The sequence below is a fragment of the Suillus bovinus genome, assembly GCF_016758785.1.
Source record: "Suillus bovinus strain UH-Sbo-P2 chromosome Unknown EDB93scaffold_36, whole genome shotgun sequence".
Lineage (NCBI taxonomy): Eukaryota > Fungi > Basidiomycota > Agaricomycetes > Boletales > Suillaceae > Suillus > Suillus bovinus.
In genome coordinates, this window is record NW_024542092.1 from 94,103 (window position 1) to 107,968 (window position 13,866).

Here is a 13,866-nt window from a genome sequence, read left to right on the forward strand (position 1 = left end):
TGGCACATTCCTAGCACGAGTTGCGACCTTAAGGTCGATAAAGAACAAGCCACTTTGCTGTTATGACGTTGCAAGGCCGCGAAGGACGATGGATGAATGCTCGTCAACAAACGGCGTTGAGCTGAAGACAGCCTTGTCACTCGTCCTCTTCTTGGCAAGACATTCGGAGGTGCAAAACGTTCGATCTCGCGGATGGATCGCGATTGATGATACAAATATCCTTCGCGTTTATTACCATACCCTCGGAGCAGTGAGTAGCAGCATGCCAGCATCTGTAGAGCCCTATGGCTGCTCCAGGATACCTTTTACACGAACGCTGACGAGAACCCTTTTTGCTCGTAATTTTTGGAAGACCATCGACCTTTTGGCGAAAACTGTAACCACATTCGCGATTCATATTCACAGGTACTCTTGGAGCTGGCAGGAGCATTTCCTAGGTTTCGAATTTTACTCGGTTTTCCCTATTCTCGAATATGCATCGAGATCCATTGAACCAGCTTATGAAGACCTCGTTACTATTTTGCCGGAAGTCAGTTAACACGGGCATATGAGACTGCTGGGCTAATTGCGCACATTCATGAGCTGATAATCTCTTGCACCATGTATAAGTTTCTTCTTTCTCAAGTCCAATGTAATCTTCTGTACATGCTTACCACGTTTTGCGGCAGCGACAAGGTGGCTTCTAGAAAAGCTTCTGGCCGTTTCAATTTCGTAGGGCGAGCAAGTCATTTGTCTCACGAGGCGCAGGCTCGGGTTAAGAGTTTGTCTGCGGGGACACGGATTCACGGTCACTATTGCAGTGATTCGGCCCATCCTCAGCTGAAGTAGGTAGGGGAATCAATAATGCTCACCTTCAAATCGAATCTTTCGTGCGTCCCCCATACACCATTCTGAAAAAATGTATTGTCTTGATCCAATAGGCGTCTATGGAGAGCATCTTGCATCGTTGGGGTGCGTAGTTGCGGTGACATGGCACCCGAGCTGATCAGATCGCTCACAGTTCCGTCGATGCTGCTATTCGACGGGGTTTTAACCAGTGAGGATATGATCAAAGCAGGATCGCCTCGAGAACTCTAGGATCACGCGTAAGCCAAGTGTTGACGCCCCGATAACGTCAACGACTAATTTTACCACGCGCGTTTGTACACGGTGTCAAGTTTGTTTATTCTCCTGGTTTTGGAATATGAAATATGATGCCTGTACGCCTCCTCTGCCTCCTACTTGGTCTGCAGCCGTTCGTTGGCCAGTTCACGGGTGGCAACCGTAATGGAAGTGCTCCTAGTCCTGGCGTGGCATGTTGGCCTTCTCAACCAAGTTATGCTTTTTGCGGATAAACTTTGTTTCTCTAGGTTTTTATGCATGCGTACTCCCCAGCGACATTGATACTCGTGGATGACACGCTTCTCCGAACGCCAAGGCTATTGGAAACACATTTATTGGTGGCTATGATTGGCCTTGCAACCAATCGGAGGATCTTGCAGTCCAAGATACAATTCCCTGGCACCCCACCAGGCTGCCAACCCATGAGGCTCATGGCTTTTTGCAACGGTATCCTGCCCGGAAAACTCGTCCAACATATAAAGCCACCCATCTGACGCTTCAAACACATTTGTCACAACTACCGCCTCCAACACCCGCTCGTCGTACAACCACGCAAAAAACGAATCTTTCTCAATGCCGGAACCTGTAAGCTTCAGTCCTCATACTAGTTATCAAACTGACGCTCACGACCGGGCTATTTATTCAAGAACTTGTACAACTGTCAATGGAGCGGACTAGATGGCGCGCCCTGCGACTACCCATTTTTTGCTGACGAGCTTTCTGCTCACCTCCGCGAATTTCATGGAGTTCGAGGTCCCGACAAGTTGCGCATGCATTGCTTTTGGAATGGTTGCAACAAGCCGCTCAACAAAGAGAGCATCTATAGGCATGTGGAAGAAATGCACCTCGAGATCGTATATCATTGTGACACCTGCGACAAATCCTTCACCCGCAAGTACAATCTCAAGAATCACAAGGCGAATTGCCCGGTTCAGCAGCAGTAGATGTGAGATCCATTCATGACTCCCTCCCGCACATACCTGACTGATTCGCAATTTCAGGGTCGTTTCGGTACTTCACGAGATGCCGGAAAAGGGAACCATGTGATGGATATTCAACAACGGATGGAAATTTATCTAGCTGATTTCGTTCAAGAATGAGAACGACCTTCTGCCTCCTAGCAAAGACTGATGGCGGGAGATATTCCGGGGGATAGGTCATCAACTACAACTCGTCGTTCCTTTCTGATTATGAGTTAATAGTATTACTGCTGATTCTTGTATGGAACAATGCACTAGTAGCAGTATAAAGTATGTTCATGCCACTGGTACTTTGACGGGCTTCGAGCTAGATCCATGGACTGGATCCGAGTGGCTGGTCACTGGTACCGTACAGTTCTAACAGCTGTGTTCACCGTTATACATTGCGTACTATAGAGATCAGAATTTGTGCAGTGGCCCCACTCTATGCGACGCCCTTTCAGGCGTTGGTGGGCATGTCGATGGCACGACCGATACGTGTTGTGGATATTGGGATCCGTGGAGAGCAGGTTTTGAACTCGGATATTGTCGTGCATTTCACACTTTCCCCAATTCAAATGTACGAGTCCTCATGGCGCTCAAGTTCTGTCTGTTCGTGGCTGGTCATCGTAACGCTAGCAGGGAATTTCAAGAGCCCGCATGACTCGTATAATGGTCCAAGTGCTGTGCTGGAAACCAAAGACATATATCCACTCTAACGATCGTCGGGTACTTACAACCTTAACCCGCACTGGCAACACTCGTCGGCTACCATAATGCATACGTCGTTCACGAGTACCTCCATCTGCTAGTGCGACAGACGACTCTGAGAAAACTAAATTGGTTAAACCAGTACTTTCAAATTTTCGAGGACAGACCTCGTCAGCAAGGAGTACTACTTACTGGGGAGCTAGGCCGAACCAAGCATTGTACACGATGTTTGAGCCAACGCTTTAGTACAAGCACTTCATGTGTTCGATCCCCGATCCCATTACGAAGCTCGAAATCGAACTTCTTGAAAGCCGTAAGCTCTGAGTATACTAGTACGGTATTCGTTTGCCTCTGAATCGCCCACCTCTGGAGAAAACTGTGACAGTACGCACTTATGAAATCCTGTCCCATGTACTTTGACTGATGACTTGGGATGGGGACATTGCGCTCCTGCACGCCTTCATTTGTATCGTGCCCGTGATAATATTGCCGACTCTGTGATGGAGCAGCCTTAGTCTGCGTCAAGTCAGGACAGAAGATGAGCAATTCATTGGTGTCGAGGATTCACGATACGAGTCTATGAATTCAGCTACCTGCGTGGCTATGCAGCCATACAGATGGGCATTCGAGTTTTCTTTTCTCGCCCCTAGTCTCCAATGTCTGTGTTTACCTGAGGATGGCATCACACGTTCACCTGCAAGTATATCACGTCAGGATGCATGCAGATTGATGTCAGGCCGATCAAGAAATGCATAATAGATGTAACGGGCATCCATTCTGTATCCGAGTCGGCCCGTACCGTGTATCCTTATCAAAGTACCGTCCGATGACCGCAGCAGAGAGGGAGGATGTGTGCATGGGGTTACAGATACTGAGGACAAATGGACGAACTGAAGGGATATTAGGTATCCAAGATTATACCTGGGTGGGGGAGGTGAGTCACGGTTAATGTCGCGTAGTTGGAACTATTCTATTTGGCTTAGCTGGTATCCCTTCCGACAGTGACAGATGCAGCGAGTATCCTGCAACCATGCCTCCTATCCGTCAAATCAGCTACACTCATATGTAGGGGTGAGTAAGATTGATATGTGGTTAAACCTAACAGAATGACTGCAACAGTGAGTGTTTTTGGGGTGGTGATCGCGGCTAACCGAATGTTTTGTGGAATATCATGTACTCTGCAATAGATTGAACAAATCTGGTCACAAGCTGGGCGGTGAGCGCGGTGAGCACTGAGGCATCGAAACAAGCCTTGGCTTGCGCCGCTCTATGTCTGAATTATCATTCGGAGTTGCAATTTGAGCATTGCGGATGGATCGCGATGATGACAAATTTGCCAGTGTCGTTCAACATGCTGATGACTAGTATGAGCTCAGACGAGATTCCTTTGAGTCCCAAGCTTCAGTTCATTTCATTCTTGGATACCATCGACCCTTTGGCAAACTTGTGCATGTTGCGACTCTGAAAACGGGCTAGCGGAACCGCAGGTACCTGTCGAGGATTCAACATACCACAATTTTTATTCGTCGACCGAGCTATCTGGCAGCCAGGTTAAGAACAGATGAGAAAGGTCTCTCAGAAATCTTTGCTGATTTTACCTCGTGACAAAATGTTCTTGTAATGTCCTCGGGTGATCATCTCAACAATGGTTTGATGTCAATGATCATGAGGGGCCGGGTTCCAAAAGGGCTTTGATCATCCTGACACTGTAGGATCGTGGATTTTGCCTGCCTGACAAATTCCAGCTAGAAGTCAAGAATTTATTCAAAACTTGAAGGTAATCATAATGAATTCATGGTTACTCCTGCATAAATATCCCCTATTTTTCAGCTGAGATCGGACATCGAGGATACAGCGATGCTCACCCGCAATCGGGTTTTCATCACTGCTATCATAAAGTAATACGAGACGATGCAGGTTCGGCTTACTGCATTTTTGCAACAAGGCCCTGGATAGCGTTTCCGAGTCGTCGTCACGCCGAGGAACATTCACTGGCAAATAGTGCACACAACTACTGCAGTAACACGATGATGCGCCTGCCTCTCACCAATTCGAGAGCTGATGAGGTCACTCGGTGAAGTTTTGTCAATGCCATTATCCAATTGTCTTTATTGCCAGTAGGGCTACCCAAGTCACTGATCATATCAAGGAAAGCTCGTGCCTGTGTGTGATTCCGAGCTACTAGTATTATTGGCGTCTAAGAGCGTTAAATAAATTACCACGCATTACGTACGTGGCCATCTTTTTTTCTTCTTGTTTGTTACCTGGACTCTTTGACATCGCAGCGCGACTATTGACTTCTGACTCGAATTTTTGGTCTCAAGGTGGCCCTTGGCCTGTTGGCACTTGTAATGGAAGCCACATCCTAATCCTGACATGGCACGCTTGGCCATCCTCCATTCCTCACTGTCGTCCAAACCATGTTTCAAACGGCCGAAAATATTCAATGCTTCTGGAATTCTTGTAATCCGGCGTATTTGACATTGGTTCCGCACCGCTTCGAGGCCTGGCTGATGGCGGCATCTGACACACGTTAATCACTTCACCGCCCAGGCGCCATGTCTGACACCTGACGCATATCTCACTAAAGTCATCACTTTACTGTCCAAGTGCCATGTCTGACGCCTTCACTCGTGGAAGAGATCTCAGCTCGGAGGAACGGTACTAAGGCCAACTGATGCATATGGTTTTGTCTATCAAATCAATGAAACGTTCACCGACCAGGCGCGGTCACCTGGCTCCCTTCCGGCCAACATTACGGCTTGTAGTCCCCTCCAGGCTAGGATTCGGAGAGTTGGAACGATGGGCCTTCTTGCAAACTTGCTTTGAATAAAAGGCATACTGTCAGCTCCAATATGAAGCGAGCACCACCTCAACTCTACTATGGCCTCATCTTCAGCACAGCAGGTAGTGTTTGTTCTGCTACTGGACCCCGCAGCGGCTGAATTTTTGTTTTATAGCCATTCCATTATCTCACCGAGTTATTCCAATGCCTGTGGGTCGGTGAATGTGGGTTGCGTTGTAATGACTTGATATATGGGCAAAATATGTCGATTCATCTCCGACAACGTCACGGAATTAGGGGTGCCGATGACCTGCGCGTCCAGTGCTGTTGGAGGGATTGTGGCATTGAGTTGAATAAGGAAAGCCTTACACGACATGTGCAAGCAAAGCATCTCGGTATCATGTATCCTTGCGACACCTGTAATCAGGTGTTCACGCGTGCAAGCAACCTCGAAGGGCACAAGAAATCCTGCTCACGTTAAATGTCAGGACTTGATTTCTCTCATGTGAGGCTATCGCTGATTCTTCAATCTCAGGGTGTGATGAGTGACGTCGCTGCAATAGTGATTTGAGTTGTTAGATGCTGTGCATCTAACAATGCTGGCAGGCCGCAGGACCGGCAGACTGAGGCGGGAAAACCTCACAGATGAACGAAGAAATGGATACGGGTGTCCTCTCTTCTAGATCCCTGTTTTAATATATATGCCTGTATACTGAATGGGCCAAATTTTAGATTTAGAAAAAAACGTCGGAGCGGGTTACTGAGTGTTACAACACTTTAACTTATTGTTTGACTGGTTGATTCTCATTTCAGTGTCGCACTTGCGGCATTTAGCATGTCATCTCGAGGTCAATTGTTTCTTTTTGTGGATTCATGTACCACGTACAGCGTCAGGATGTCATTTAATACCCTGCAGGGTACCAGTAAGATGTCGGTGTCGATTTCTTGGCTAGCAAATCAACAGAGCGAATTCATCGAATTGAATGTATATATTGATATCGAGTACTGACATGTTGCCTACCTTCTCTCCAGTCTTTTGTCATGGAAGGGGCTTCTCTTCAGCTGCTCTAATTTGGTGTCCGAAGCATTTAAGTTTGAAACCCCTATCTGCAATCGGAGTCAGGGTTGCTCGGTGCCTCATACTATAGCTACTCAACCACAGTACTAGCTACTATACTTGCGGGTTGAAATGTTGACGGCCTTTCAGGCATAGTCTTACTTGGGCGGTAGGTATCTGTTCTGTTTTTTTCAAGAAAAAAATACCACCCACACTTGTAGGATAGCTCATTGGATTGATACCCTCGGACCGAGAGGCATATTCTACAACATCAATCATACATCTTATAGCCATTTGTTGAGATTCAAGTTCAATGGCAATTTCTTCTGTCAATCATCTCCTTGTCGAGCTGTTGAACTTGCTGACATTGATGTTGTACGACGGGATACGTACCGGAGGTGACCCTAGATGTAGGGCATCATCGCCGATAGACTCGAGCGACATAACGGCAGCCCTTTTAAGGTTGTGTTTCGTTGGAGCAGTGGCGGCGACGCCGAGGTGAACCACCGATATTCTCATATTTTGTGAACCGAAACATTTGCTCCTTGCTATAAATGAGCAAAACTTCTCAACCGAGTGTGAATTGATGTGATTACATTACTTTAGATTTGATCATACATATATTGATTTGAAACCGCCATATCTTAGACTAAGAATGCATGGAAAACGTTTCCAGCCCCCAGTCTGACAAGCTGAGAAGCGACAGCATTAATTTGAACCCAAGTAGCCCGCAAATATTATGGGAAGCATAAATCGACAAGCTGAAACGGATAAATTATGTGTTGTTCTTCTCTTGAAAGAACCTGATGGTTGCTCGTGTAGCGGCGTATTTCGGTGAATAGACGGCCTTCGCTCAATAAATGGGATTATCAATACGTCTCCATTTTACTAGTCTGGTTTTAATTCGTAGTCGGAAAAATACCTTATGATAAAAGCTTCCGACTCGGTGTCTAGCTTGCAGAGGACGGTAACGACACAATATCGGTCCAGAAACGAGGTATTCTGTTTGAAACTTTTTGGGCATCATGAAGAGATGAAGAAACCAATTGTCCTGCGAATTTATTGAACCAGACCGTGTGATATGCTGGTCCTGTTAGCATTTTTTTTGCAGGCTATTTCAAATGCTGTACGCCCGAGGTCTGCAGGGTTGTGTGAGCTCACTTGCTGAGCGTTGAGCGGCTGGTGTGCAGTAGTGATACCGTGACTGCTCTGCCAATTGGTGAAATCAATTTCATCATGATATAGCCGCTAGCTTACCTGCTAGAACCACATTCATCATGCAATAAATACGGCTATGTGCTAGCCAAAGTCCAACAAATTGGAGATGAGTACTTGAGCTCAACTGGAAGAGTCCAGTGACTCGAAACGGGGCGGTCCTGATTGACTCATTTCCCGATTGTGGGAACTGCCGCACTTATAACCCTAACCCTAAAGTTTATGCTCGCGGCGACTCCATCTCAAGCTTGGGTCCCTCCATGACCCCGAGATAAAATATAATTGAAGATGCCTGTCCAGTCGCTGAAAAACACAGATGTGATCGTTCCTCAACATGCGCCTCACCCACTCCTTCCGTTTCTTCAATCCCAGTCACAAACCACATTGACTCGCCTTTATCAACGGCCATCATCATGTCTTTCAATATTTAGGTGAGGTACCATTGCGTTGTGTGCGTGTGCATGCCTAAGCTAACAACTTCTCTAGATTACTTGGGCCAATTGAGCGACAGCTGATAATGAACCTACTTTGGCTAGAAAGTGCACCCCCCGCAGCGACAATGTCAGCTTGGGTCCTTCCTGAGGGAAAGAAGTGAGTTTCTATGGGTTGTGAACACTTGCAAACTCATAAATATGCATCTAGCGCGTACGATTCTGCTCTTGCTGTCATGACTGGACTCCACATCGCCCAAAACTCGGCTGTTAAATTAGCGCTAAACTCCACATTCAAATCTAGCTTGAGGCAGGCTATCACAGGAGGGTGCGTTGAATTATAAATGAAATACATTTCTCACGCCAACAAATCTCTGAAGAGGTAATACGGGAAGTTTTGGAGTTCCTACCGACAAGGACGGCAAACGACAGTCAGCGAACATTGAGAACTTAGATGCATACGCGCTCGAACGATGGGAGGTGAGCTAGTGACCGACTGTTGAACAGTAATCTTACAACTTCGTAGACCATCCTTCACTACATGGTGTCGTCTGGTCAAGGTCAAAATCCCACCAAGCCTTCTCAAGGAGTTTTGTACTTGCTCCAACGGAGTGGTTTGATGAACAACGCTCAGTGAGTGTATATGCGTAAAAATCTTCCCCCTCTTATAGTTTTGCCAATAGTGGTGCAGCTCTACAAATCACTTCTTCGGGGTTTCAATTCCTCCTCCACTCACCTCATGATCAACTTTGGAATCTACTATTACAGTACTTGCACATGGCAGAGGTACGCTCGCAGCTGATAGGAAGTGTTTGTGTTCGGTGATACTAATGTGTTCATAGGAGAGGCAAATGGACCTCGTGGAAGTGCTTAGCTTTCTATTCATGCTGTCGACCATGGATCTTGGTCGGGTGAGGCAAATGTAATGTGGTTACGTTAAGTAGCTGAAGAAGTGCCGTTCATTTGATAACAGGAATATTCGACAGAACCCTTGAGCGAAACGCAGAAAGCAATGCTTGAAGACCTTCGAGACTACGGGCTGGTGTGGCAACGTAAGGTATGGAACCTTCTATTTCTACCATCTTCGGCACACTTTTACTAAATGTATTCTGTCGCCTGCAGATTTCATCAAAACGTTTCAGTCCCACACGATTAGCAACAACTTTGACTTCGTCGTCACCTCCTTTACCAAGCTCCCATTCTACTGGTGGGTCTCGTACAGCGGATGGTACAGGGGCGGTTGCTCTAAGCTCAGGGGCCGCGCAACAAGGCTTCATTGTTCTGGAAACTAATTATCGGATTTATGCGTATACAGGTATGTTATCTCCTTTTTAACTTTTGGCATTTGGGTTTACATGTTCTCGGCGGCTGGGAAGACAACCCCTTGCAAACGGCTGTCCTTAATTTGTTCATCACGATGAAATACCGTTTTCCGAACTTAGTTGTGGGAATGCTCACGCGTGAAAGTGTACGCAAGGCACTGGGCAACGGAATCTCGGCCGACCAGGTATCAAAACGTTCTCTTCTGATTGTAGTCGACTTTGGGTAATGAGCCTGATCGCCGCCGACAGATCATTAGCTACCTAACGACACATGCACATCCACAGATGCGCAAGAACGTGAGTATAATTCAATCATCCTCACAGGCCGATTTCGTTATTCATCGCCCCTGAATAATAGAACCCCCTTTTACCTGTGACTGTACAAGATCAGATAAGACTCTGGGAGCTTGAGAGGAACCGGCTGAAATCTGCAGAAGGTCAGGATTATCTTTTTGTATTCCTACTCTTCTCACGCCGGCCAAACCACAAATTAAGGTTATCTTTACAAAGACTTCGCGTCTCAGGCCGATTATGAATACGTGCTAGCATACGCGAAGCAGCTAGATGTTGTGCTTTGGGAGAACGCGGCTAAGCGCTGCTTCTTTGGCACTCTTGAGGGTCATGCTAACGTCAGAGGATTCATCGAGAGACGGACGGGGTCAGTTTAGAGTCATTGTGGCGCTTACGTTTAGTGGTGTCAGATACGACAAATGTATTGGGCCTGATGTGTTCATGTACTTAATTTTTATATAAATGATCTATTAAAGCCTTATGACTCAAAATTGGGGATGGTGTCAGAAATGAATGGCTAGCCACGACGGTGTTCATCTAATACAAATTTTAGTCGATACAATTAGGTGACAATGTACAGTATATGGCTACATGCAGATGATAATACAATACATGCCAGATACGGCAGAGCGAGGCCATGTAAGTCATCGCAAACTCAAGCCATATTTGTCAAAGTTTCATCCTCCTTGCAAAGCACAAACCCGCCCTCATAGCCTACTTGGTCAACTGCGGTACCAGTTTCGCGCCAACGACCCACAAGACTACGCTCGTGTATGTAACCTTTGAATATCCAGCGTCCATGGTGCGCATGGGCGGCGTGTGTCTGATTGAAAGAATCACTTAAAATGAATGACGCAAATCAGATCTTCTTTCACGTACCGACCGTCGCAGCAGAACAACGAAGCCATCCCATGGTCTTACTCGGCCAATGAAAGAGAAAGAACCCCAAGCCGGGCTCTCCCGATTGTACGTCTGGCAAAGTTCAGGTTCCATCAACTTGAGGTAATAGGAGCTCTCACCTCTCCCGTGATGATAATGTCGGTAACGCCACTGGTTCTTTGCTCAAAAACTTCCTCATAATCATCGTCCGTTTCGTACTGTGAATCGTCGCTTACACCTGGCAAATCACAACGCCATTCAGAGTTCGTCTTGGACGGTCTGGAGTAAGGGTGTTCGCGGTCGGCATGGTACGTTTCATATTGTACGGTCTTCCCAGTTTCTCGATCATGTAACGTCAAGTTATCCTATTTATTGTGTTTTGAATGCTGCGCAGATGACCAAACTCGGAAGAACTTACAGTTCCATGTTTAATTTCCAGTCGACGGGGCAACCAAACGTTGAGGATATCCTCACCCCACCCATGAACTTCAGCAGGTGCAGAAATGGGTTCATCGGGGATTAAGCAATGATGTTCTTTGAACACACAAGATATGCGCTCGTGTGCCCAAGTAACACCCTGTACCGAGGGTCGACGATTAGGCATATTTGCTTCAATGTGAGCTTGCAAATATGGAATCTGAGGGGGCAAGGTATGATTAACTTGCCGAGCGATAATACAACCATAAACGTACCAAAGCTCGACCGTTCCAGTGCCCAGTTAATGATCCAAGTTGGTAGAAGATTCCTCGGAGTGGTCGATCTACAGCCCACGGATCATGGCATGATACAGTTCGGAACCATTCGTTATCAAGGCGCTCACTGCCGAGGCCGTTATAGTCGCCGAAAAACCTTGTGCGAGTGTGAAAGTGAAAGTCTATGATGTCTTCTTGCGTAAGCCGCGGAAGAGATAACCCCATTGCAGCAGCTTGCGCCCTCGTCCCGGGAAGTTGCGTTACTGCAGATGGCAATGGATTTTGATCTAAACGCACTTCCAACCTGATCACATAGTTCAGGAGGGCGGCTGGTATCAGGGGCGGTGCAGCGAGCCTAATTTTTCGACCATAGTGTACAAAATCGCGAGCGATGGGAAGCGGCAGACCTGTCGTACATGGGATTGCAACCTCAGTTTCTGCACAAAGAGGCAGATAAAAGAACGCATCAGGAGCGTACGCAGATGAGAACTGCACGTAATATTACATATGGCACTCAGGGACAAATAATGAATTATGGTACGCACTCGATGTCCATGGACAAGAAAAGGCTCAAGCCTAGTCAACATTTTATTGCGTACCCTGGGGTCTTCATTCTTGATACTTCCTGGTGAGGACGTTAGAACATATGTAAGAGTTGGTATTCCAACAGCTGACCTTCGTCACTGCTCATCCAGAGGAGCCAAAGAACCAATGAAGTGCCTTCGATATCGTTGACCCAGGAGAGTGGATGCTCTCGAGGAACTTGGCATTTGTCTTCGATGACACTTGCTATCCATATCGAAAGCTCTGCCCAGAGACACAGCTGGGCCATGTTTTTACCATCGTTTTCAAGTAGCATGAGATAGACTGCCCAAAGATCCTCCTGAAGATGGGCAAAATTTTCCACATTCCGATGACGCAAACGAGTCAGTATGGTACTGCGCTTGCGAAGCTCCTCAGACAAGCACTCGACAGTAGTTCGTCCCCATGACAGGCGACGCATGACTGCAGCTGAGTCGAATTTGTGGCAAAAAATCTGGGAATATAGATGGTGATTATCGCGGAACCTGAGCGACGCGTTGATAGTACGAGAAGTACATAAGAGAGGGACCAATTCCGATGGTGGTCCAATGAACCGACTCGTAGCCAAGTAAAATGCGATACGTTCGAGTATGGGAGCATCAAGCAGCTCGAAGGGAGACAAAGAGCGAATAGAAACGGAGGGTCCCGCGAGCACGCGTTGAGCTAGCATGTTGGATGATTGTACTGTTTGAGTGGACAGCCGGGAATCGCAGGAGGGTATTTGAGTGTTTCATCTCAGATGCCGGCGCCAATGGCCAGATACTTAAAGGTGATAAATCGACGTACAATGTGTGATCGCCGCGTACTTCGCATCTCTTCCCGGCTGTGGTGGGAGTCCGTCGTAATGACCACATCATTACGAGAACGCCGACAAACAGTTCCTGGAAATAGGATGGCGTCACGAGCAAGACAGCATCAAAACAAGAGATTGATTGGATATTACATCTGACCAACGGTCTTTTCATTTCAAGACACTCTCTACGTGTATTGATATGGTGGCCCATCAGCTCCAAAGAAAATCTGGAAAGATCTGGAGGCGGAGCCAAGTGAGATTGGCCTGAGATACACTGCAAGGCGGACCGTTTCGGGGGGCATGTGTCTCCCAAATAAGGCGGCATCTTCCTCGAACTCTTCCCAACTGGTTCCTATAGACAGCTTGTTCTGATCCAAATGAATCCGCGTGGTTTGGTTCTCTATTGTTTAAGTGGTGAGTAAGCCTAAGAGTACTAACGTTGAAACGTTGACGCTCTAAACCGCGAGCCTCACGTTAACAATGAAACCAGCGTTCTGATTGGTGGAATTTCCGTGGAAAGACCCGACCCAAATTGAGTCCTGTGTTCATGAAACATTTTCTTTCTGAACGTTTTGATTTTCAGAAAGTTCTCCCTTCTACCGGCCCCGCGATGCCAGCGGTGTACCGCAGTTTTTGAGTAACGTGTTAAATGATTTATCTGATCAACTTTGTGCTAACGACTCGTTCACTGCCAGTGCGCCCAGCCGGCACCAATCCACGTTTCCGCATCTACCCGAAGGATTGAACACCAGGCTAGTCGTGTCAATTGGTCCCGTTTTCGTTATAGTCTAGGACCTGCCAGTGCGCCAGGCATCTGAATCTGGTCCAAGCTCGATCACAGTTCACGAATGTGCGGTTGCCCGGCCTCTCATAACTGTTATAGTTCATATCCGCGTAAATTGTCCGTACCCGCGGGCATCGATTCTTTGTGATCCACGGCAAGCGACTCCGTCACGAGAGGTATGCCTAGGTATACTCGCTCATACGTTTCCATAGGAAACCGACATTGCGGCATAGACCAAAACGTAAAAGATGACATTGGTGGCAA

At 47.0% G+C, this 13,866-nt stretch overlaps 4 protein-coding genes across 4 annotated transcripts; 3 read left to right on the top strand and 1 right to left on the bottom strand.

The window, feature by feature from the left end:
• The first annotated feature begins 1,004 nt into the window (after positions 1 to 1,004).
• EDB93DRAFT_513396 (uncharacterized protein) lies at positions 1,005 to 1,654 on the top strand. The gene is made up of 3 exons (XM_041456594.1): positions 1,005 to 1,085; positions 1,158 to 1,296; positions 1,350 to 1,654. The coding sequence occupies exons 2-3, from the start codon at positions 1,267 to 1,269 to the stop codon at positions 1,593 to 1,595; spliced, it is 276 nt and encodes a 91-aa protein (XP_041306645.1). The 5' UTR covers positions 1,005 to 1,085; positions 1,158 to 1,266; the 3' UTR covers positions 1,596 to 1,654.
• Positions 1,655 to 2,399, top strand: EDB93DRAFT_513377 (uncharacterized protein). Its single transcript, XM_041456593.1, has 3 exons — positions 1,655 to 1,686; positions 1,749 to 2,047; positions 2,103 to 2,399. The coding sequence occupies exons 2-3, from the start codon at positions 1,780 to 1,782 to the stop codon at positions 2,183 to 2,185; spliced, it is 351 nt and encodes a 116-aa protein (XP_041306646.1). The 5' UTR covers positions 1,655 to 1,686; positions 1,749 to 1,779; the 3' UTR covers positions 2,186 to 2,399.
• Positions 2,400 to 7,987: 5,588 nt separating this feature from the next.
• Positions 7,988 to 10,363, top strand: EDB93DRAFT_1151526 (transcription factor Tfb2). The gene is made up of 13 exons (XM_041449725.1): positions 7,988 to 8,259; positions 8,315 to 8,419; positions 8,471 to 8,587; positions 8,640 to 8,739; positions 8,786 to 8,892; positions 8,943 to 9,045; positions 9,102 to 9,170; positions 9,233 to 9,316; positions 9,382 to 9,574; positions 9,636 to 9,766; positions 9,831 to 9,878; positions 9,940 to 10,018; positions 10,077 to 10,363. Exons 1-13 carry the CDS (start codon positions 8,117 to 8,119, stop codon positions 10,247 to 10,249), a joined length of 1,452 nt encoding a protein of 483 aa, XP_041306647.1. The 5' UTR covers positions 7,988 to 8,116; the 3' UTR covers positions 10,250 to 10,363.
• A 349-nt stretch (positions 10,364 to 10,712) lies between these two features.
• Positions 10,713 to 12,695, bottom strand: EDB93DRAFT_1087228 (uncharacterized protein; the record flags this gene model as incomplete). The annotated part of the gene is made up of 6 exons (XM_041446031.1): positions 10,713 to 10,844; positions 10,892 to 11,116; positions 11,170 to 11,388; positions 11,444 to 11,932; positions 11,989 to 12,068; positions 12,119 to 12,695. 6 exons carry the CDS (start codon positions 12,693 to 12,695, stop codon positions 10,713 to 10,715), a joined length of 1,722 nt encoding a protein of 573 aa, XP_041306648.1.
• Between the last annotated feature and the right edge of the window lie 1,171 nt (positions 12,696 to 13,866).

What these genes read in the sequence shown, in the direction of transcription:
- EDB93DRAFT_513396 (XM_041456594.1), top strand. Translation starts at nt 1,267, where the DNA reads ATGGAAGTGCTCCTAGTCCTGGCGTGGCAT. An exon ending in TCCTAGTCCTGGCGTGGCAT is followed by an intron (nt 1,297 to 1,349) that starts GTTGGCCTTCTC and finishes TTGTTTCTCTAG; the next exon opens with GTTTTTATGCATGCGTACTC.
- EDB93DRAFT_513377 (XM_041456593.1), top strand. Translation starts at nt 1,780, where the DNA reads ATGGCGCGCCCTGCGACTACCCATTTTTTGCTGACGAGCTTTCTGCTC. An exon ending in CCGGTTCAGCAGCAGTAGAT is followed by an intron (nt 2,048 to 2,102) that starts GTGAGATCCATT and finishes TCGCAATTTCAG; the next exon opens with GGTCGTTTCGGTACTTCACG.
- EDB93DRAFT_1151526 (XM_041449725.1), top strand. Translation starts at nt 8,117, where the DNA reads ATGCCTGTCCAGTCGCTGAAAAACACAGATGTGATCGTTCCTCAACAT. An exon ending in GTCCTTCCTGAGGGAAAGAA is followed by an intron (nt 8,420 to 8,470) that starts GTGAGTTTCTAT and finishes ATATGCATCTAG; the next exon opens with CGCGTACGATTCTGCTCTTG. An exon ending in AGGCAGGCTATCACAGGAGG is followed by an intron (nt 8,588 to 8,639) that starts GTGCGTTGAATT and finishes AAATCTCTGAAG; the next exon opens with AGGTAATACGGGAAGTTTTG.